The 23,959-nt window shown below is 38.1% G+C and overlaps 1 protein-coding gene and 1 long non-coding RNA gene across 6 annotated transcripts in view; one reads left to right on the forward strand and one right to left on the reverse strand.

The window, feature by feature from the left end:
* Positions 1-19,211, forward strand: part of LOC129051533 (uncharacterized) — a 28,481-nt gene extending 9,270 nt beyond the window's left edge. Inside the window, exons 5-6 of the long non-coding RNA XR_008515889.1 lie at positions 17,526-17,694; positions 17,957-19,211. This is a non-coding gene — a long non-coding RNA (uncharacterized LOC129051533). The remainder of the gene's footprint in view (positions 1-17,525; positions 17,695-17,956) is intronic.
* Positions 6,653-23,959, reverse strand: part of B4GALT6 (beta-1,4-galactosyltransferase 6) — a 69,693-nt gene continuing 52,386 nt past the window's right edge. For 3 of the 5 annotated variants that reach the window (XM_009252314.4, XM_002828143.5, XM_054537762.1), the window contains 4 exons: positions 15,268-15,455; positions 11,326-11,448; positions 10,611-10,712; positions 6,653-10,089 (listed from right to left, as the gene is read on the reverse strand). In XM_009252314.4, the coding sequence (XP_009250589.1) occupies positions 9,942-10,089; positions 10,611-10,712; positions 11,326-11,448; positions 15,268-15,455 (561 nt within the window). In that variant the 3' untranslated portion in view covers positions 6,653-9,941. The remainder of the gene's footprint in view (positions 10,090-10,610; positions 10,713-11,325; positions 11,449-15,267; positions 15,456-23,959) is intronic. The other 2 variants (XM_024235897.3, XM_024235898.3) reach the window with 2 other exon arrangements.

Genomic DNA, 23,959 nt, shown 5'->3' on the forward strand with positions numbered 1-23,959 from the left:
ATAGTAGGATGTCACAACCACACTATTGACATTGATACAGTCAAGATACAGAATAGATCCTTTCTTTTTATGACATTTTATGTGAGTTGAATAAGATGGGGAAATCCCATTTACTCTTCCCAGTAATGACAAAACAAAACAAAACAAAACAAAACTACACCCTGTACAAAACACATAAGTAACCTACCAGGAGACTCTGAAAGGTGCAGTGAAGAAAGTACACTAACTAGCAACATGTGAACTGGAGGAACCCAGCTGTGAGCAACTTGAGTTTCTTCCGGCCTCCTTAACATCCCAGCCTGGGTGCTAGAGACATCTATCACTTAATAGAACATCTGCACCCCAGAAATGCCAATAAGGCAGATTTTTAGAAAACCCCCAAGAAAAACATGCTCTAAGTATAAGGACTTAAAACATGCTCTAAGTCTAAGAACTTAAAAAAGAGCAGCCCCTTTTTAAAATATATGTATTTTTTAAGTTACAGAATACATGTGCAGAACATGCAGGTTTGTTACATAGGTATACCGGTGCCATGGCGGTTTGCTGCACCTATCAACCTGTCATCTAGGTTTTAAGCCCTGCATGCATTAGGTATTTGTTCTAATGCTCTCCCTCCCTCTCCTTATCCCCCAACCCCACCCACCCCCCAACAGGCCCAAGTGTGTGTTGTTCCCCTCCCTGTGTCCATGTGTTCTCATTGTTCAACTTCCACTTACGAGTGAGACCACGCAGTGTTTAGTTTTCTGTTCCTGTGTTAGTTTGTTGAGAATGGTTTCCAGCTTCATCCTTGTCCCTGCAAAGGACATGAACTCATTCTGTTTTGCGGCTTCGTAGTATTCCACGGTGTATATGTGCCACATTTTCTTCATCCAGTCTGTCATTGATGGGCATCTGGGTTGGTTCCAAGTCTTTGCTATTATGAAGAGTGAAGAGCATCCCTTTTAGCCATACCTGTCTGCTCTCCAGAGGGGCACCAGCAAAGAAGCTATGCCCCTCCTCTGCCCCAACCAGCACTGCTGCGGACGACCTGTTTCCCACCCTCACTCACACCCTCTCTGCGGTAACCAGACCAGGCCCCTCCCTTACACAGCCTAAGGTAGAACTCTGGAAGCTTTCCTTCTTTTATGGGACCTGTCCAAGACTTTTGCCATCAGGTTTACAAGTAGGCTGTAAAATTTTAGAGGAAAAGGGGGTTGGCCCTTTTGAGAAGCCCATGGCAAGCAGCTCCCTTTCTTGGTTACGGGCTACTTGGAAAAAATTGTATCTCATTTACCCCCATTCCCCCAGCACTAAGCACAATGCTCAGATGTAGTGTGTTAATAAATGACAAAAAATTATTGGTGTTAGAGAGAATGAAGACAAGGCTACCCGAGTTGCTAAACACGCTAAAAGACTGCATAATTACCCTATGCAAAATGACATTCATACCAAGGGCAAGGGAAGAAGAGTATAATAAAAGGGGAATCTAGTTACCATAGTGATCCTGTTCTGCTGAAACAAAAACACTCAACAGGATTTAACGAAGAATTAATAACCATCATGATTGTTCCTGATTCTGACAAAGACGGTGGTGGAAGAGAAGGGAGAAGGAAAAGCAGGCAACAGAGGGGTGGAAAGGGAGGGAGAACTGTGTCAAGAACATCTAATAATCCTTGGAAATTAACTAGATACATTGCTAAAACTACCTCAGATGAAAATTACACTCCAGAGATAAATTAACACTTTCTCTTTCATAAGCCAAATTAGGTGTTTTCACAGTCTGCTCTGATGTGCTTTCCATGTCATCTAAAATCACACAACCCTGTGAGGAAAGGGACCCTGATTCCTATTTGCTACATTTCTTCTTATGACTGTTACTGACAAATTTCAATAGTACACTTTTGCCAGTTTTACTAATTGTTCACATACATGATCACATATAGGGTAATCGCTGACTTCATTTTCTAGTTGAATTAAAGACTGCAGTATCATTCTTTAAATATAATCTTTCATCAAAATATTAGGGTCATATAACACTATATTTTGTGGGAAGGGCGACTTCACTTTTCATGTTTTAAAAAACAATAAAAATGATCTTCGCAATGAATTCTTTGCTATTTTTTCTCTTATATACTAACCTCTATTAACTGACTTAGAAGATACCTTTTAATTTTAAAAATATATTGAGTATAAAAGAGCCGGGCTCTCTATTCAGATATATTCATAGGTGTGTCACACATTTTGACAATGGCCCTTAATAGTCCTAATGAAGGCACCGATCCTACCTAACACAATCAAGTATGAGGTATATGTTTTATTTTTCTTTTCTTTTTTTTTTTTTTTTTGAGACAGAGTCTCGCTCTGTCACCCAGGCTGGAGTGCAGTGGCGCGATCTTGGCTCAAAGCAAGCTCCACCTCCCAGGTTCCCGCCGTTCTCCTGCCTCAGCCTACCGAGTAGCTGGGACTACAGGCGCCTGCCACCACGCCCGGCTAATTTTTTGTATTTTTAGTAGAGACAGGGTTTCACCGTGTTAGCCAGGATGGTCTCGATCTCCTGATGAGGTATATGTTTTAATAGAACAGTAATTTAGAATGCTGTTTAGTTCTTCCCTAATTAGATGGCAAAGTGTTCCTCTGACAGACTCACTCATTCATTGAGCACTATGCCAGATGCTAGAAGTACAAAAATAAATAAGACACTGCTACTCTCAGATAGTTAGCAGTCTTTGGGAGGAAAGAAAATTTGTTAATCAAACACATGCAACAGTATAAGCCATGCTTTTAATAGGGTTTAGGTACTGTGGGCAGAGGTGAAAGGAGTGAGTGGCAAACTGGTTGGCCAGGGAAGGCTTCCAGAGGAGCTTATTGAGTCAAAGAGGTATGTAGGCCAAGGTCGGTGGCTTACATCTGTAATCCTAGGACTTTGGGAGGCCGAGGCAGGCAATCACTGGAGCTGAGGAGTTTGAGACCAGCCTGGGCAACATAGTGAAACTCTTTCTCTACAAAAAAAAAAAAAAAAAAAAAAAATTAGCTGGGTGTGGTGGCATGTGCCTGTAATCCCAGCTACTTAGGAGGCTGAAGCAGGAGAATCGCTTGAACTCGGGAGGAGGAGGTTGCAGTGAGCCAGGATGGTACCACTGCACTCCAGCCTGGGCAAGAGAGCCAGATCCTGTCTTAAATAAATAAATAAATAAATAAATAAATAAAGCAAGCAAGCAAGCTATGTAGTAGATTCTCTGGTGGATAAGATAGGAAAGATTGTGTACAAAGGCAACGGTTAAGAGGCCACTCGGAGCAGCTCATAGGTAGCTAAGGAACGGAAAGAGTGGAACAGGAGTGAGAGGTGAGGTATCCGTCTTGGAGAGGCAAGGAGAATTCAGATCATGAAGAGCCTGGTATGAGAAGCAGAAACACTTGGACCTTATCCATAGGCGGTGGAAAGCCCCAGGAAGATTTTCAGCAAGGTGGCATTTCAAAAGAGACAATATCTGTGGCAATATGGAAAATGGAGTCAAAGAAGATACATCCTTGCAGTGAGAAAAGATGGAGTGAGGTAGGTGGATCACTTGAGTCCAGGAGTTTGAGTCCAGCTTGGGCAATACGGTAAGACCCTATCTTAAAAAAAAAAAAAAAAAAAATTGGGAAGGTTTGGGCAGTTGTTGAAGAAACAAAAGACCCAGGCAGACTGAAGACAGAATTAAAAGGTAATGTTGACTGTGGGGAGGAGAAAAAGGGAGGATGACTCAGATTCATGCCTTGACTTTGCTAAGGGGATGGGAACACAGGAAAAGACTAAGTTTTGAAGAGGGATTTGATACATTTACCTAAGGACCTGGGGAATTTTAAGTTTCTGTGAATAAACAGGTGCGGATGACCAATAAATTGATAATGAGTCAGATGCTAATAATAATTCCGAGCTGGAGATAAGGGCTTGGGAATTTCCTGTGTATATCTAGTGGGTCCATGGAGTTAAAGCTCTAGAAGTACAAGAGATTGCCTGCTGCATTTGACTGATTAAAATTTAACAATATCAAAAATTGAGTTCCTTACCCATACTACTGACATCTTGAGTACTTGAGAGCCACATGTGGCCAGTGACTACTAACATCGGACAGCATGGACGTAAAACATCTTCATCATCACAAAACGTTCTATTGGATACTATTAAAAGTGAGCATTGACCCAAAGAGAGAGGGCGAGTGGAAGGCAGAGGAAGGACCTTCCAAGGGAACTGCAGATATGTGTGAAAAGCCAAACCCAAAAGCCAAGGTTGGAGAGAGAGAGAGCAGCGACTCCGGCACATCGGGGATATTTGACTTCCTCCGGTATGATACTGGGAGAAGCTCTGAGTTACTAAATGCCTTCCATGAACTACATATTGTAATGTGTGCTTTCCATGCCATCTAAAACCACACAACCCAGTGAGGAAAGGGACCCTGATTCCTATTTGCTACATTTGTTATGACTATTACTGACAAATTTTTTTTTTTTTTTTTTTTTTTTTGAGACGGAGTCTCGCTCTGTCGCCCAGGCTGGAGTGCGGTGGCATGCACGATCTCCGCTCACTGCAAGCTCCGCCTCCCGGGTTCATGCCACTCTCCTGCCTCAGTCTCCCGAGTAGCTGGGACCCCAGGCACCCGCCACCACCCGCGGCTAATTTTTTGTATTTTTAGTAGAAACAGGGTTTCACCGTGTTAGCCAGGATGGTCTCGATCTCCTGACCTCGTGATCCGCCCACCTCGGCCTCCCAAAGTGCTGGGATTACAGGCGTGAGCCACCGGGCCCGGCCGACAAATTTCAATTGTACACTTTGTGTCCAGTCGACAAATTTCAATTGTACACTTTTGCCAGTTTTACTAATGGTTCACATACATGATCACATATAATCGCTGACTTCATTTTCTAGTTGAATTAAAGAATGCAGTATCATTCTTTAAATATAAGCCAAGAATGTGCATAAAAGAAAAGCTTGTTAATCTAAAGCTGAAAAACTGACTTAATATGAGCCAAGTTTTTGTTCCGTGTCAGACACTGACACAGTGGCACTGAGTACTCTACTAGGGTTAGCTTATTTTTAATCATTTCAATTATCCTCGGGTAGAACATCATCCTTGATTGAGAGAACAGGAAACTGAGAACAACAGATGTTTGAAAATGTGTTAATGTTTCACAGATAATGGCAGAGGACCCCGGATTCAAACTCAGATCAGTCTAAGTTATAAGTAAAAATTCTACAGTATTTGCTTATAATCCCCACCTTCCACAGAGCCCACCTTATGCAAAATCCTTAAGCAAATTTTTAAGGTCTATTGCAGAAGAACAATTATCTCAACAACTCCTTCTGAAGTACATGTTTACAGCTGAGAAATACGTGCTGGAGAAAAGCTGCTCCTACAAAGATGCTCAATTAGTGAAACAGAAAATCAGCGTTTGCCAAGGACAGAAATAAGCCCCTCATTTGATAGCATGTGGTTCTTCAGGTGTTTCTGCTACATCAGTTTTACACAGAGAGGATGTAAACTCCTTGAGGGTAGGTAATGTCTGATACCTCTCAAGATCCTCCAGAGCACACACTCAAACTGATAAAATTGGGAAGATTATATTAGCAAGGGCATGCAACCAAAATCTGTTAGGGGAATGTGTTGAGAAAGATGCAAGTTTTATTTTTCACACCGTGTTTTTTTTCTTTTCATTGTATAGTTGAATGGCAAATCACTTTTCTGAAGTCGCTTAAATCAAGAGCAATACAGTACATGCTCCTTAAGAACAGACTTCTCTAAATAAAATTTTGGTCCAGAATATACCCAACAACCTTAAATCTTTGTCTAAAGATAGCACAAAAAGTGTGTGTGTGTACTGTGTGTGTGTGTATATATATATATATAGGACATCAAGGAGGTATATATGATCATATACACACACACACACACACACACATATATATATATATGATCATTAAATGGAGTTACTATGTTTTCACCAGAGGACACATTAATACCATAGTGGGGCAGACTAAGCTGACTAAATTTCATGGCTTTAAATGATTATGATTTAATGATTGGTTTTAGTTGTGACATGCAGTGACAATATCCCTATAGATCATATTATACATAGAGTAATTACAATTCATTTCACAAATAGTTAAGTTGATAAAAACTCATGATCTCACAATCTAGTCTCAAATACAAATCTAGTCCGTAGGTATTTTTGAGATTTGGCTCTTTGCCTTAAAAATCATCGATACCTGAAAAACAAGTAGTAAATTGAGCATAACACACCAGCTTAGTTTATTGAAGTTGTGCAGGGAGAAGAAAATTTATGCTAAAATGAATTCTTAAATATTTATCTTGATATAATAATTACTAATTGTTGTACTAATAAAAAATACTTAAATACTACTTTTTAAGATAAAAGGAATAAGGTGATCTCCAACTGTATTTAAGCTGTGGTTACCTTATGCTTATATTGCAACCCTAGTGTCAACTAAGATATTCATCAATAATTAAAATTTAGGATAACAAACAAACAAAAATCCCAGGTAACCCAAAAAAGTTCCTGAGAGGAAAATAATTACATCTTCACACAAAGTCTTTAGAACATTATATTTCATAAAAGACAATGATAAAAAAGTACAAACATTTCCATGAGAAGCAAAAAAAGAAGAAAAGTGGGATACAAGAAATTACTAGCATTTATTTCAGTGCATTTATATAGAAGTCTTTCATCTAAATAAATAAAATAATCTTAAGTACACTTCCTCTTTCTGATAAACAATACTATAACCATTTTACTTCTCTCAACCAGCATACTTGCAAATCCAAGACAATAAATCTAGAATAGTATTTATTTGAAAAACACATAAAGAAATATATCAAAGACAAGCAAAGGCCAAATAAAATGACAAAATCTGCTTTCACTTGTAGGAAGCCTCCAGAAAGAGAATATTGTATTGGACATTTTTCCATTTTGTTTTAAAATAGGTATCAGTATCTTGGCTGGCAAAAGGGTATATAAGGAAATTTTTAATACATAACTGTATCTACTTAATATTATAAAGTTTTCTTACTGAATACCTTTTCGCAAAAAAAAAAACTTAAATGTAGATTTAAAAAATACTCATAAAACCCTAGTTTTGGCAAAGAAATATCTCCACTGTGAATTATATATAGTTCCAGCAAATGTGTACTCTTCTCCTTTTCTTCTCTACAGACAGGCCCATTAGTCATTACTTCTTTCTGTAGATGAAAAGCACCATGTAATTTTCCCAGTTAGTGCCACAGAGACCTCCTATTAGCCCTAGGTCCACATATACGGGTTTCTTGACTTTGAGACTAGGAAATACAACAGATAAGTTATCAGAGGATGTCTTCATAATTTCAGAAAGATCTCAATTTGCTTGACTTCATTTGTTTAGAAATGAAGTAATAATACTCTTTCCATAGACATACCTAGCATTGCACTGGATATGCAATAGGCAATCAATATATGCCATTAATAAATCCTCCACACATCCTATAAAGAAGATAATTTGCATTTGCAATATATTTGTTAATCTTTGTGTAATAATACAATGAAGATAAACGGGCACAGCTCTGTCACTCTTACAGAAACATATTAAGGTCACTGTTTATAGGCAAAAATAATTTTAGGTCTACACTAAAAAAGCAAAACAAACAAAAAGCAAACTAGGTGGTTTTCACAGGATGACAAACCATATTCAAAACTGAAAAAAAAAGCAAAATGTTTATATCTCATTCCTGAAACAAAAATTAACACTAGACTTAAGAAAATAAGGCAGATACTAGTAGTCCTAAGTTTTCTTGAAACTGTAAAATATATATAAAAATGAAAAGATACCGAATGCGGACAGCTCCACATTGATCAACAAATGTTAACATTCTCAATCTCTTTCATTGACTTTAAAAACTATGTAATAGAGTCAGAAAATGAAGTAATACACAAATTAAGTACAAATATCATAATTTTCAGAAAGTTTGATTTTTCATCGTGTACCACAAAAAAACTGAAATATAAATATTTTGGAAATAGTGCTAAGAAATAAATATGAAAATATTTTGTTTGGTATCATAACAGAGAAGCTATCCATTTTCTCAAAGTGTAAGGATTCAATTATTTTATGATTTAGTTTGTGGTCATCTGTGTTATCAATATTGCCATAAAAATGACACTTCAAAATAAAACTTACAATCTGAGATAAGTAACCATAGTTCTGTTTTAGGTAAACAATCCTTGAGGCAAATATTATCCAAACGTCTCTCATATATAGATTTCTATTGCTCATCATTGTTGTTGAAGATTCACTTTATAGATATTTAATATTTTGTTTAAAATTTGTGAAAATATCAAGATATTTTAAAGAATCTTTATAATTGCTAATTTTCAAAAAAGAATATTGTTCGGGTTTACTGTGGAAAAATTCATCCAAAATTAAGATATGTACTTGATATCAGGTAGTAAGACCTTTTTTCAGAGAACAGTCATATGAAGATAACTGGACAAAGCCCTGACACTTACGCAAACATATGAGATACTACATATAGAAGACATTATGGCATCAGTGCACCAAATAACTCATCATGTATTTTAAGATAATTGTATTAAATTATACTTTTAGATACTACATATAGAAGACATTATAGTATCAGCACACTGAATAACTGATCATGTATTTTAAGATAATTCTACTAAATTATACTTTTAGAAAGAAAATTTTAGTAATTAACACCAGAGATATAATCTCTTAAAAGTGAAAAAAACAAAATATAGTTTGAATGAAACTAACATTCAAGGGTCCCCTCCAAAAGTGAAATTCTATGTCTGAGAACTAAACTTAAAATTTGTTTTTATCTACTAAGTATTTATCTTCATAAAAATAGAATATTTAATTCTTATCTAATAGTATAATTCATTTGTATATTATAAGTACTACTGGGTTTTCTTCCATAGATCATTCTTTTAAAAAAACTGACTTGATTTCTTTTTAAATGAAGATACTTTTTTTTTGGCTCTTCTGAACTGGAAATAATAAAAGTGCTGTTCACTGTGAATTAAAAAAAAATACAGAGTATAAACACACAACCTTGGAAACATTTTTTGAGGCACAAAATCCCTGACACACCAGAGGTACATGAAAGACATTTAACATAAAGAGGTCCTTTATATCATGTCACATCACAACTTTTAAGATTTTTCTTGGTAATACTCATGCAATATGCATAAACAATATGGTTGTGATTTCTAGCAAAATCAGATGAGATTGCAAGCAAGGAAAAACATAGGTAATCCCGGTAGGAAGAAAAGCTATTTAAGTCCTTTCTTCTTTCCCTTTAAAGCCTAAGAAAGCTGTGACTTCTTCCACACAAAAGGCTGAGGTCTAAAGCTCAAAACTAGTATAACAGTTTACTGTATTAGTTGGCTGTCAATTATTGACAGTTCCTTCATTTCACACAAGGGTTAACCTTTGTTTAGTGACATAAATTTAGTGAGTTTTTTTCATGCAAATAAAAAATGTCTATAAAAGTCCAATAAAGGTATAACCGATTACATGCAAAACTGCAACACATCTAATTTTTCAACAATTTGCACACATTAATTTATATCACATATATACAAAATATGTTTAAATGGAAATAAAAGCATTCTCTTGAATTAAATTATAGATTTTAGTATAAAAATTTTCTCTTCATAGGGAGCTCTCTTAACTTCCGATCTTAAGTAGTGGCTTCCGGTTTCTGCGGTGCTCGCCACAGGGGTGTGTCTCAGAGCAGGGAGGACAAGTGAGAGAAGGGTGACTGTATATAGTCCCACTCTGTAAACACTGGACTGCTGGCTCTTCTCAGAGAAAAGGGCACTGTGACACAGCCAATCACTGACCTCCACTGAGTGTGCTCCAAGTTTATGATCCAGCATTGTGGTCCACCTTGCCACAACAGCCACTTCTTTTAATAGTCTTCGATTGGAGCTAACTCTGGCATGAGGTTTACAGATATGTTTGTATACAACCTATCAACCAGTATTTTTGGCCTATATATTAAATTGTTCAACCCATCGATGTACTGACGCTCCTTGGAATACCTTAGTAATTTATACCTATAGTTTTAGAGGAAAAAACAAAAAAGTAACAAAACATGTTCAAAAAGGAAAACTGATAAGGACTGTGTTCAAGGTCATCTTATAATTAAAGCACTTAATGCCCTTTACAATCTCTGGTTCTTGCGCATAATTTAAGAATCTCTAAACCTTTATTCTAAATTAGTAATTTTACTACTCAAAAAATGCCACCTGAAAAAATTATTTTGCACTTTTACAATTAGACATCTTTAATAAATAAAACATTATGCTTTATGTTACATAAATACTTTTACATAAATAGTTAACCGGGCTCTTTAATGTAAATATGTGTATTTATTAACGCATATATGTGTGTATCTCTTCAAAACAAGCACCAAAAATGCTTCCTTTTGTAAAGATTCCCTTCAGCAAAAAATACTTCCCTTCCATTATGAAAATTCCCTTCAGCAGCTTTTTTGGGATTCAACGCATTTTTATTTACCTTTCATTTATTCAACAGCTTTGGAAACCTTGGTATCTGAAGATGACATTCAACTTACCGTCCTAAAAACTGGACTTCACCTCTATGGTGATGAGGAATTGACTTGTATTTTCCTAAGTCTCCCTCTGGTCTGGTTACATTATATCCAGCATAGTGAACTCTACAATGCCACATATGGAAATGAAAATATAGAGAAATAAAATATGAAAATGGGTTATGTGAGTTCAATTTTAAAACACAAAAAAATGCTCTAATCCAGGGTTCCCTAACCCCTGGGCCACAAACCAGTATAGGTCCATGGCCTGTTAAAAACTGGGCCGCACAGCAGGAGGTGAGCAATCATTACTGCTTGAGCTCCACCTCCTGTCAGATCAGCGAATGGCATTAGATTTTCAGAGGAACACAAACCCTATTGTAAACTGCACATGTGAGGGATCTAGGCTGTATGCTCCTTATGAGAATCTAATGCCTGATGATCTGAGGTGGAACGGTTTCCTCCCAAAACCATCCTCCTGGGTGCTTCGAAAAATTATCTTCCAGGAGACTGGTCCCTGGTGCCAAAAAAGCTGGGGACTGCTGCTCTAATTACATGCTGCCAATAATTTCAGAAAGCAGACTTAATGAAAAAAAAGAGAAACACAAAATAGGGTTTAGAAACCTCAAACATATTCCATCCCAAAGAATCTTCTTGGAATGGATAAGTACTACAATTTACCTAATATAAATAAGATTTATAAAAATTCTATTAGTGAACAATTTGTACCTCAACATACCTGTTCCAAAGGTCATCATCTTCTCCTCCCCATCCCCAGAAGGCATTAGGAAAACCATTGATCTTTCTAAATTGTTCCACTGTCAGCCCACTTACACCACCAAAAAATTCTTTATATGGAAGACTAGAAAAGAAAGACACAGTATTCTAAAAATAAAATCATAATAGTTTCCCACGTGAAATGAAGGTTTCAGTCTTTCGTGTGCTTTGCAAAATATGCCCTTATATTCTATATAGACAATTATTTTAGAAAATGTAAACTACACCAAGACATAAAACATTTTTATATTCTAGTGAAACAAGTACATGTAAATGTGTTATGTTAAATATAAAGCACTTACGGAAACCTAAATTTAATATTTAGTATACAAATAAGACTCAAAATAAAACCTGTAAGGCTCAAAACCCAGTGCCCCAAAATTGTATATTTTCATGACAAAAGTAAACATGATTAAATATATTAATAATGGTCAATGCATGTTAGATATTCCTAAACTAGTAACACTTAAAAAATTAACTGAATTATAAATGCATTATTTATTATATAGAGCAGGATAAATATCAATTACAAAAGACAATTCTAGCATTTAATTTTCTAGCTACCTACTTTTATAATGATCTTATCTGTTGGGATTATACTCTCAAAATATTCATGGATATTTACAAATATATTCATTTTCAATGCACTGATAGTTACAGAAATCACTATATTTTTATTTGGATTTTATTTTCCTTACCCTTCCCTAACTCATACTCCAAGGAATGTGTCAAACGATGCAATGTTTTTAAACTTTTCTAAACTATATTTTTACTTAGCTAAACTGTGTGTTTAGGTATAGATTGACTTTCCGACGTTTAGGCAGTGTCCCTAGACCTGCAATCCTGAATATATTCCCATGGACTGAAACATGCCCCTGGGGAGCAGATGCCAGAGCAGAGAAAACGTGACCATGCACAGCACCCAAAAATCAAGCTGAGGGAAACCTGGCTGCCACCACAGCCAAGCTGTCTCAGAGGAGGGAGCTTTTTGTTAGACACTCGCCTCACATTCTGAGAAGGACGTGCTGTTTGCCAGCTGGGGTCTTGTGTGGCACACAGACCAGGGAAGAGTAGTTCCTTCATGGAAGCCTAGGGTTGTAGGAGAAAGCAGTCTTGCCCTCATCCTAGGTCAAAGGTACTCCAAGATGGTAACAGCAACACTGATCCTAAAGACAACCATACTCTCCTGAGACCTCTCAAGGCTCACACTTGGGAGCTTAGTGTTCTGGTATTACAATAAGACTAGCTGGGGGTTCCACAGGCCAATAAGCATTCTTGGCACCGTGTACTTCCCACATCAGATGGATTATTCTTGCCCAGGCTAGTAGTTTAGGAAAAACCTGAGATCGTCAGATAGGGAGACATGAATAAATGTGTCTGTGTGTTTATTGATATGTATAAATCAGCAAGCCTATCAATTCCATTTACTGCTCTAAGTGGAAATAATCAATTGTGCTATACGAATAATGGAAAGTTATTAGGTAAAATGAAGGTATAAGAGATAAACTAAAGAAGAGAAAACAAAACCCAACAAGTCAAACTCTTGCAGTGTTTATCTTACACTGTCCAAAGTGGGAGAGACACTACACCTGAGGGTCTGAGTTCTCTGGTCAGCAGCAGTGTGGCCATCACTGTGGGGCAGGGACGCTTCACCAGGCTTCATCCCACAGCTGAAGTCTATGCACTGTCCAGACCAGGCCTTGATCTACTGCCATTCTCCCTGAGCTACATTCTAATTTCTCTACAAACGTCCAAGATGCCTAACCAATCCAGGGACTAGTCTAGATGGATATGAATACAGCTGACCCTTGAACAACACAGGTTTGAGGTGCACAAGTCCACTGATATACAATTTCTTTTTCAATAAAAGTTACATAGAATGTGCCTCTCCTGCCTCCTTTTCCATCTTCAACTCTTTCACCTTGCCACCCTTGAGATCCCAAGACCAACCCCTCCTCTTCCTTAGCCTACTCCACGTGAGGACGATGAGGATGAAGACCTTTAGGATGATCCACTTCCACTTAATGGACAGTAAATATATTTTCCCTCCCTTATGATTTTCTTAATAACTTCTCTCTAGCTTACTTTATGGTAAGAATATGGTATACAATACATATAACATACAAAATATGTGTTACTCAATTGTTTATATTATTGATAAGGCTTTTGGCTAACAATAGGCTATTAGTAGTTAAGGTTTTGGGGAGTCAAAACTTATACTAGATTTTCAACTGCATTCCGGTGGTTGGGGGAGGCGGTCACTACTGTAACCCCTGCATTACTCAAGGGTCAACTGTATTTTATTAGAAATTGATATTTTCAAGTTAACAACAAATTATTTAGACAAAAAACAAATTCATTTAGAATTTAACAACAAATTAATTTAGAATTCTTAGTTTATATGACCTTTATGATTTTTTGTGTGTGTGTGAAAATCAGTTACCCTGGATCTAATGTGATTCTAGCAAACTGACCGAAATCAAGTTTCCAGAAGTGGTAAGAACCAGATTGTTGCTGGGCGCGGTGGCTCACGCCTGTAATCCCAGCACTTTGGGAGGCCGAGGTGGGTGTCACAAGGTCAGGAGATTGAGACTATCTTGGCTAACACAGTGAAACCCCGTCTCTACTAAAAATACAAAAAAATTAGCCAGGCGTGGTAGCAGGCGCCTGTAGTCCCAGCTACACGGGAGGCTGAAGCAGGAGAATGGCGTGAACCTGGGAGGCAGAGCTTGCAGTGAGCCAAGATCGCACCACTGCACCCCAGCCTGGGTGACAAAGCGAGACTCTGTCTCAAAAAAAAGAAAAGAAAAAGAAAAAGAGAACCAGATTGTGAACCTTGATGGCCTTCTTCAAGGTAACCCCATACTCAAAGTTGAGATACAGAGGTAATAAAGAAAAAGGTTTTCTAATGATAACAATGACCAGCAAAGAAAAAAAAAAGGAAGGAGGAGGAGGAGAAGGACAAGGTGGAGAAGGAGGAGCAGGAAGGAAGGAAAGAAGAAAGAGGAAGAGGGGTAGGGGGAAGGAGGGGAGCGGAAGGAGGCGAGCGGAAGGGGGAAGGAGAGGAGCAGGAGTGGGGAGGAGGAAGAGGAAGAAGAAGAAAGAAACAAGCATTCTTTTCCTGCTTGTGTCAGACTTTTTGCTTCTCTCTACTCTAGATTAGCACCAGGCAAAACTGTGACACAGGCAACATCTTCCTGCCCTAAGCAACAAACAGCTTTATTTTCTCTCTACTCCCATTAGGCCAATGAAAACTGTGATCCTTTCCCCATATTAGACTTGCATTCTTTCATGTCCTTTTAAGTTACTATCTCAGCTCTGATAACTGTTCACATTTTAAATTATCTCCAATTAGAGAAGGAAAAGATTTGGTTTATTATTAAAGGGCAGGTCAAGAATGCACAGCTTAGGAAGAAGATAAACAGCAGAAGAGAGGGCTTTGTGGCCCTCCAAACCATCACTGGAGGAGAGCAGGCAGGAGTCAAGGTGAGTTATGCACCTACCACACAGCAGGCACAGAGCACATGTGATCTCACAGCAGCTCTATGGATGGAATCTATTATCCCAGTGAACAAGGAATACACCTTCAGAGATGCAAGTGACTAACCTATAGGTCCTGGAACTGTAAGTGTGAGAACCCAAGTTTAAATCTGTGTCTGCTTGACCACAGAAACCAGGCTCTCTTTCCCACCACACCACATTCAAACCTCTGTGTAAGGAACCACCCAGAGGAACGAAAAACCACTCTGTGTCCTGGCTCCCCAGAAGGACACGATGGAGTTAAAGATGATATTCTTGGGGTTCTTGAGTTCTCTCAGATTTAGGGACATAATGCTGCTACAATTTCAATGCTATGACTGTGCAATTATATCGTACAATATCAGGAACAGTGCACACTACTTACATATACATGTATTTATCCAGCTTTGCAGCAAAATGACGTGGCATTTCTCCACATCCGTAATAGTTCCGGTCATTTTCAGGTAGATGATCCACATCGTGGAAGATTACACAGTCCCAGACACTGTCTTTCATGGCCTCTTTGAAGCCCACGTTGAAAAGCATCGCACGGTTAAAAGGTTGTGTGCCAGTCTTCATGGAGCAGACCGAGAGAAAAAATAGAAATGTACTCACACTTCATCAACTAACTTTTTTCTTTTTTTTTTTTTTTTTTTGGTATTTTTAGTAGAGACAGGGTTTCACCATGTTGGCTAGGCTGGTCTCAAACTACGGAACTCGTGATCCACCCACCTCAGCCTCCCAAAGTGCTGGGATTACAGGTGTGAGCCACCGCGCCCGGCCCCCATCTGACTTTTTTCTATTATTTTTCAAACTTGTTGCATCATGGTCAAATGATTACAATAATTAGACCCAAATGAAATAGACAAATAATAAATATACTTCAGGATTTTCAAATACACTGTTTAAATTTACTTACTATATTATTTTATAATTTAATAACATAGAAGAAAACAGTATCTAGTCCATTGCTACATCAGCACATTTAAATAATTTGTATTTCTGCTCTACTTCAAATACATCAGGATATAGATTACTTGTGACGAGAAAAAAAGTCATTAAAAATAATATAGGTTTTATTTTTTTAGTGGAGCTTTCCATATGCTGTCAAGACTAAGAGAAGAGGAAACTGGAAATGACTCAGCAGTGACCCTCCTCTAAAGTACCAACACCAAGGAGGTCTAACTTTCTATTATTAATGCTTATAATAAATACCAAGAGCATTTTAGACAAAAAACAATGGGAACTTATTACACAAAGCCCAACTTCCCTTATTACAACCATTTTCCTTTATTATTACAGAAAATACATTAAAGTACGTGGGCAATAAATAGTTTCTATTATTGCTTATGATAAAGATTAAGGGCATTTTAAAGGACAAAAAATAGAATTTTATTACACAGAACCCAACTCCCTACATTACAACCATTTTCCTTTATTTATCAGTGAACATATATTAAGGTGCACTGGCAATAAAAAACCTTCATTCTGCATCTAAAGAAAATTAAAGGGCATTTATCAATGCTTTAGCAATATTTATCAAAACCATTTCTAAAATATAAAAAAAAAAGGATTACGATAGAAGTGAATGAGATACATATTGTAGTCATCATCAGAGCACTACCTCAAGAGTGAAAAATTACTAATTTTTAGTCCTAGGCCTTGCACTAACGTGAGGTAATAGAAGTCACTTTATTTTTTACAGCCTCTTTTTTCACCAGTGAAATAAAATAAAAAGAAAAGAGAGTTAAATTATAATGTTATGACTAGTATATCAACATCAGCTTTAACAAACTACTTTTCTTTAAGGTTTTAAAAATTGTTCTTATTAAATGTTTTATTAAATGTGGACATAATACTCAAAGGCTTATAACAGAAATAAGAAGTTCCATATCTAATCCATCTCCATCCCCCAAGAGCAATACATTTCAACTCTTCCCATTTATTCTGGTATTTATCTACATATTTTGAGGAAATGAGAGTTCTGATATTTCTTGCTTCTTTCACTTTAGACACTGTCTCTTGACTTCTTATCATGGTAGTGGAAGAGTTAAACCACCACACCTCCTGCCCCTACCTCTATTCTCCCAATATAGTTTTATCATAATTTTTGGTTAAATCAAGACTTTACATTATTAGGACTATGTAAATATTTAATATTTCTTCAGTGCTGAGTAAACTGTTTTCTTTTGCAAACTGGGAGTAACTACAGTTTTCTATATAACTATTATATTATTACTTTGTACAAAAGGCCCAAGAAATATGCCCTACACCTATTAATAATTGATGTAATCATTCAAACACATCAAATCATCTATCAATTCCTTCTCCATCTCTCAAGCCCAACTCTCCCTTGCCCTCTCCAGACCATGTGTGAATATCACCTGGGTCTTCTTCATTCCCTAAATCACCCACACCTTTTCCTTGGCTTTCTCAATTTGCTGAGGCACATTCTTCAAGCGCTTCCTAAGTAAAGACCCATGGAAAATATGCTTTTAGCCAATTAAGGACTGAAAATGCCATTAGTCTACTCTCACATTTGTCATTTTGGCTGGGTAAAAAATTCCAGGAAAAAAAAATTTCCCAGTATTGCTGAGAATGTTCATAGGTTTCTGATTCATAATCATTTGTCATTTTTCCTAGAATTCCCAGTATCCCCCATCCTGTGCCTATGAAAGCCCCGAGATCCTGGCAGGAAGAGACACAAGCAGGTGGACGTCGAGAGGAACACACCAGCGATTAAGTTGCTCCTCTACTTAAGAACCTCCAGAAGGCAGTGGAGGGTTTTAAGCAGAGGAGAGACTTGCATTAGGTCAGTATACATTAATATAAAATTACCACCTATCACATACATTTAAATGTGAAATATGAGGTAACAATACCAAAAGTGGTACAAGCTGGCATGGAGAACTGGTCTTCAAGTGTTACCAGACCTTCTTTAGGTTTCTAAAACATCACTTTATCCAGTGTCATCTGAAGGTTTTATGTAGAGGAGTGACTTAATCTACCTAACACAGGATAATCCAAGCCCTCACCCTGCACTTCTTTATTTGCTTCTCTGATTTCCTCCCCAGAATGTTCCTCAGCCAGCTGCTCTGGCGACATCGACCTCTTTGCTCAAACACACGCAGTATTCTCCTGCCTTCTCCAGAGTGCACAGCCTCTACAGCCTCTACAGCCTCTACAACAGCATGGCATGCTCCTTTACATCATTCCAGGATGCTCTGATCTCACCTCCCCAGAGAGGCCTTCCCCAAATGCTCTGCATAAAAGAGCACCTCTACCTGCCCTTACCACTCTCTGCCCTGCGTGCCATGGAGACACTGCACAATGATTTACTACTGCCTGTCCTTCTGGGCCAGCAAAAGAAGGGGCCTTGTCTGGTTTGTTCACTGCCATATCCCTTTTGTTGAATAAATGAAACTGGGCTGCAGGGACCTGATAAAGTGACAGGCTGGCCTTTTCCTTTGGAGACCTTCAAATATCAGATCTGGACTCTTTTTCCTGGAGATAATTTATTTCTCTAGCGAAGACAACACTATGCCCTGCCACAGCTGGAGGAGCGGGGAGATTCACACCTGGCTGTTGGCTTCAAAAGGCCAGAGAGGGAAAGGCCTGGGGTCCCTAAGGTCAGCATGCAGACTTACTCAATCCCCCTGGTTTTATGCCCTACCACACAGGTGCATCAGCACTCTCAGCAGCTTCCTGCTACACCTTTTCCACAGGATAAACTGGAAAAAGTTTCTACAAGATACAACAGAGTAATAACCTGGCAGTACAAGTAAAGATGAGCAACTGGGAATGTGGCTGTTTTGTAGTCAAACGTTTAAACAATCTCCTTACTTTAGTGCAGTGCTTCAGCCTACCTTCTGTGACAGCACTGAGACAGAGGTGTGTCCAGCAAATTGACTCTAGTCTTGTCACATCACCCTCTACAAGCATGTGGGTTTGCACATCCGCTGTTCTGCTAGGCATCAGCACTCCATCTGCTTCCTGACTTAACAGAAACGTGTGAAAATCTCTCACCCACGACTTTCTGTCCTTGAGGTTTAATAACTTTTCAAAAGTTTTTTCTTTCACTCTCATTTTAGGAGTTTGGAAAGAAGCAGTGAACCCATGTCCATCCTCCATATTTAACTAGAATTCCTGAGCTGCTCTTCAACTGCTTAGTACTCCCTGGGTACCTGTCTAGCAGAAAAATTACTTTTCTATTTCAAATATGGTGAAGATGTTTCTAGCTCAAAATCTCACTCTATCAAATACACAGTCCTGAATTAATACTGATCAAGCCTGAGATTAAGACTTAAAAGGTTTGAAAATAAAAACGCAGACCTTAGTTGCTTTGCAAAGATTGCTTCATCACATACACCAAATAACTGGTGCTGAACTCTCAGGATAATATCCCTTTAAAAACAGAGACAGGCTGCAGTGACTCATGCCTGTAGTCCCAGCACTTTGGGAAGCCGAGGCAGGTGGATCACAAGGTCAGGAGATCGAGACCATCCTGGCCAACCCTGTCTCTACTAAAAATACAAAAATTAGCTGGGTGTGGTGGCACGTTCCTGTAATCCCAGTTACTCAGGAGGCTGAGGCACGAGAATCACTTGAACCCAGGAGGCAGAAGCTGCAGTGAGCCGAGATCGCACCACTGCACTCCAGCCTGGCGACAGAGCGAGACTCCGTCACAAAACAAATAAAAAAACCAGAGACAGCTCTCTCACCTCTCAACACATTATGGGGAATTGAAGTTTACACAAAGGAAACTAGCACTTTCCTAGATCAGTAAAACTGATCTAGAAATCTACAACTACAGCTCCATGAAAGTAGATAAAAATTTTCACTTGTTAGGTAAAACAAGTCACATTTCACAGTATAGACTGTTACATTAAAAAGTACATAAGGCACAAAACTTAAAGAATGATTTACACACACAGAAGTATGGTATGTTATACTAAATACCAAGCATTTCCACAGAGAAAAAGCAGAGGCAAAAAGCTGAGTGTGAGAAACAAACAAACAAAAAAAAGGCAGATTTAGAATAAAGGAACTGGAGAAACTGTAACCATTTTAGGAATAAAAATTTGAGTATTTTCCAAAAATTAGCCAGGCACGATGGTGGGTGCCTGTAATCCCAGCTACTCGGGAGGCTGAGGCAGGAGAATCGCTTGAACCTGGGAGGCAGAGGTTGCAGTGAGCTGAGATCGTGCTATTGCACTCCAGCCTAGGTGACAGAGGGAGACTCTGTCTCAAAAAGAAAATTTGTTTTGAGTATTTTCTACCAAAAGAAAAGATAAAAGTATCTAATAATACAAGTCAGGTAACTTTGTCTATCATTTATACTGTTACTTACCTATTGAAAACTAAGGAAATAAAGCCTAGCAGACTTTTTAGTAGAAACTGACAAGCAGAGTCAATGGAACGCAGAGACCAGAAAAAGACCTGCATACATATAACATGTATATATTAAGTGATTTTCTTTTCTTTTTTTTTTTTTTTAACAAGGAATTACAAAAAACTTTACTTGTCTATTGGAATGAAACATGAGCTGAGTGGATCAGGTAAATAATAGATTAGGATAACTAGGTAAGGGTTAGGTCATGAAGGTTCTGGTACGCTGATGTTGAGGGCTTCAAATTTATCATGAAGAGAGTAAGAAGCCATCGGAGAGTTTAAAAAAAGGAATAACATGGTGATATTAGTTGTCAGGTCAGTGTTTTTCCAACTCCGGAATCAATTTAGTGGATGGCAAGCACACATTTAAAAAAATGAAACAGAAAATAATACAAGATCTAAGATTGCATGGCACAGGGTAAATGTAAAGATTTTTCTTGAATCAACCTTTTGTTTTAATTATTCATACATATATAAAGCATACATAATTTGCAATACAAAGTGTATTTTTACTGGGGGCCAGTCAAAAAAGTTTGACAGCCACTGTTTTATCATCACTAATGCTGTTTTACAGTCACTGGTGCTATGAATGGATGAGTTAGGAAGCTGACATGGCAGTCCAGATAAGACATGGGTCATGAACTAGAGCATTTACTATATGTGGAGTGAAGAGGAACAGCCTCCAAAAACATGGAAAAACCAAAAGAACTAGCAGAAACTGTAACTGACTAGATGTTAGGGAAAGAATAAAATGTATAGAATGACTTCCAGATTTCCATCCTCAAGTGTTTTATGACTTGACAAGCACACTGTCAGATACACTAAATGAACAGAGATCCTCTCCACTTTGTTCTACTCCACTTCTTCCACACAAACCCTGTTTCCTTTATGCCCTTTTCCCTGGTAAGTGGAGTTCAGCCAAACCAGCACTCAGAACCACCACTGAGGAAGTGAAGAGATCAGGCTCAAACAAGCTGCTTTCGTTCCTGTCATTTCACCAACATCTCCATACATTTTTCCAGTTTGCTTTTCTTTTCTTTTTTTTTTTTTTTTTTTGATTTTCAGGAACTCATTTTATTTATTTATTTATTTATTATTATTATTATTATACTTTAAGTTTTAGGGTACATGTGCACAATGTGCAGGTTAGTTACATATGTATACATGTGCCATGCTGGTGTGCTGCACCCATTAACTCGTCATTTAGCATTAGGTATATCTCCTAATGCTATCCCTCCCCCCTCCCCCCACCCCACAACAGTCCCCAGAGTGTGATGTTCCCCTTCCTGTGTCCATGTGTTCTCATTGTTCAATTCCCATCTATGAGTGAGAACATGCAGTGTTTGGTTTTTTGTCCTTGCGATAGTTTACTGAGAATGATGATTTCCAATTTCATCCATGTCCCTATAAAGGACACGAACTCATCATTTTTTATGGCTGCATAGTATTCCATGGTGTATATGTGCCACATTTTCTTAATCCAGTCTATCATTGTTGGACATTTGGGTTGGTTCCAAGTCTTTGCTATTGTGAATAGTGCCGCAATAAACATACGTGTGCATGTGTCTTTATAGCAGCATGATTTATAGTCCTTTGGGTATATACCCAGTAATGGGATGGCTGGGTCAAATGGTATTTCTAGTTCTAGATCCCTGAGGAATCGCCACACTGACTTCCACAATGGTTGAACTAGCTTACATTCCCACCAACAGTGTAAAAGTGTTCCTATTTCTCCACATCCTCTCCAGCACCTGTTGTTTCCTGACTTTTTAATGATGCCATTCTAACTGGTGTGAGATGGTATCTCATTGTGGTTTTGATTTGCATTTCTCTGATGGCCAGTGATGATAAGCATTTTTTCATGTGTCTTTTGGCTGCATAAATGTCTTCTTTTGAGAAGTGTCTGTTCATATCCTTCACTCACTTTTTGATGGGGTTGTTTGCTTTTTTCTTGTAAATTTGTTTGAGTTCATTGTAGATTCTGGATATTAGCCCTTTGTCAGATGAGTAGGTTGCGAAAATTTTCTCCCATTCTGTAGGCTGCCTGTTCACTCTGATGTAGTTTCTTTTGCTGTGCAGAAGCTCTTTAGTTTAATTAGATCCCATTTGTCAATTTTGGCTTTTGTTGCCATTGCTTTTGGTGTTTTAGACATGAAGTCCTTGCCCATGCCCATGTCCTGAATGGTAATGCCTAGGTTTTCTTCTAGGGTTTTTATGGTTTTAGGTCTAACGTTTAAGTCTTTAATCCATCTTGAATTAATTTTTGTATAAGGTGTAAGGAAGGGATCCAGTTTCAGCTTTCTACATATGGCTAGCCAGTTTTCCCAGCACCATTTATTAAATAGGGAATCCTTTCCTCATTGCTTGTTTTTCTCAGGTTTGTCAAAGATCAGATAGTTGTAGATATGGGGTGTTATTTCTGAGGGCTCTGTTCTGTTCCATTGATCTATATCTCTGTTTTGGTACCAGTACCATGCTGTTTTGGTTACTGTAGCCTTGTAGTATAGTTTGAAGTCAGGTAGCATGATGCCTCCAGCTTTGTTCTTTTGGCTTAGGATTGACTTGGCGATGCGGGCTCTTTTTTGGTTCCATATGAACTTTAAAGTAGTTTTTTCCAATTCTGTGAAGAAAGTCATTGGTAGCTTGATGGGGATGGCATTGAATCTACAAATTACCTTGGGCAGTATGGCCATTTTCACGACATTGATTCTTCCTACCCATGAGCATGGAATGTTCTTCCATTTGTTTGTATCCTCTTTTATTTCATTGAGCAGTGGTTTGTAGTTCTCCTTGAAGAGGTCCTTCACGTCCCTTGTAAGTTGGATTCCTAAGTATTTTATTCTCTTTGAAGCAATTGTGAATGGGAGTTCACTCATGATTTGGCTCTCTGTTTGTCTGTTATTGGTATATAAGAATGCTTGTGATTTTTGTACATTGATTTTGTATCCTGAGACTTTGCTGAAGTTGCTTATCCGCTTAAAGAGATTTTGGGCTGAGACAATTGGGTTTTCTAGATATACAATCATGTCGTCTGCAAACAGGGACAATTTGACTTCCTCTTTTCCTAATTGAATACCCTTTATTTCCTTCTCCTGCCTAATTGCCCTGGCCAGAACTTCCAACACTATGTTGAATAGGAGTGGTGAGAGAGGGCATCCCTGTCTTGTGCCAGTTTTCAAAGGGAATGCTTCCAGTTTTTTGCCCATTCAGTATGATATTGGCTGTGGGTTTGTCATAGATAGCTCTTATTATTTTGAGATATGTCCCATCAATACCTAATTTCTTGAGAGTTTTTAGCATGAAGGGTTGTTGAATTTTGTCAAAGGCGTTTTCTGCATCTATTGAGATAATCATGTGGTTTTTGTCTTTGGTTCTGTTTATATGCTGGATTACATTTATTGATTTGTGTATATTGAACCAGCCTTGCATCCCAGGGATGAAGCCCACTTGTCATGGTGGATAAGCTTTTTGATGTGCTGCTGGATTCGGTTTGCCAGTATTTTACTGAGGATTTTTGCATCAATGTTCATCAAGGATATTGGTCTAAAATTCTCTTTTTTGGTTGTGTCTCTGCCCGGCTTTGGTATCAGGATGATACTGGCTTCATAAAATGAGTTAGGGAGGATTCCCTCTTTTTCTATTGATTGGAATAGTTTCAGAAGGAATGGTACCAGTTCCTCCTTGTA

The sequence above is a fragment of the Pongo abelii genome, chromosome 17 (genome assembly GCF_028885655.2).
Source record: "Pongo abelii isolate AG06213 chromosome 17, NHGRI_mPonAbe1-v2.0_pri, whole genome shotgun sequence".
NCBI classification, from domain to species: Eukaryota; Metazoa; Chordata; class Mammalia; order Primates; family Hominidae; genus Pongo; species Pongo abelii.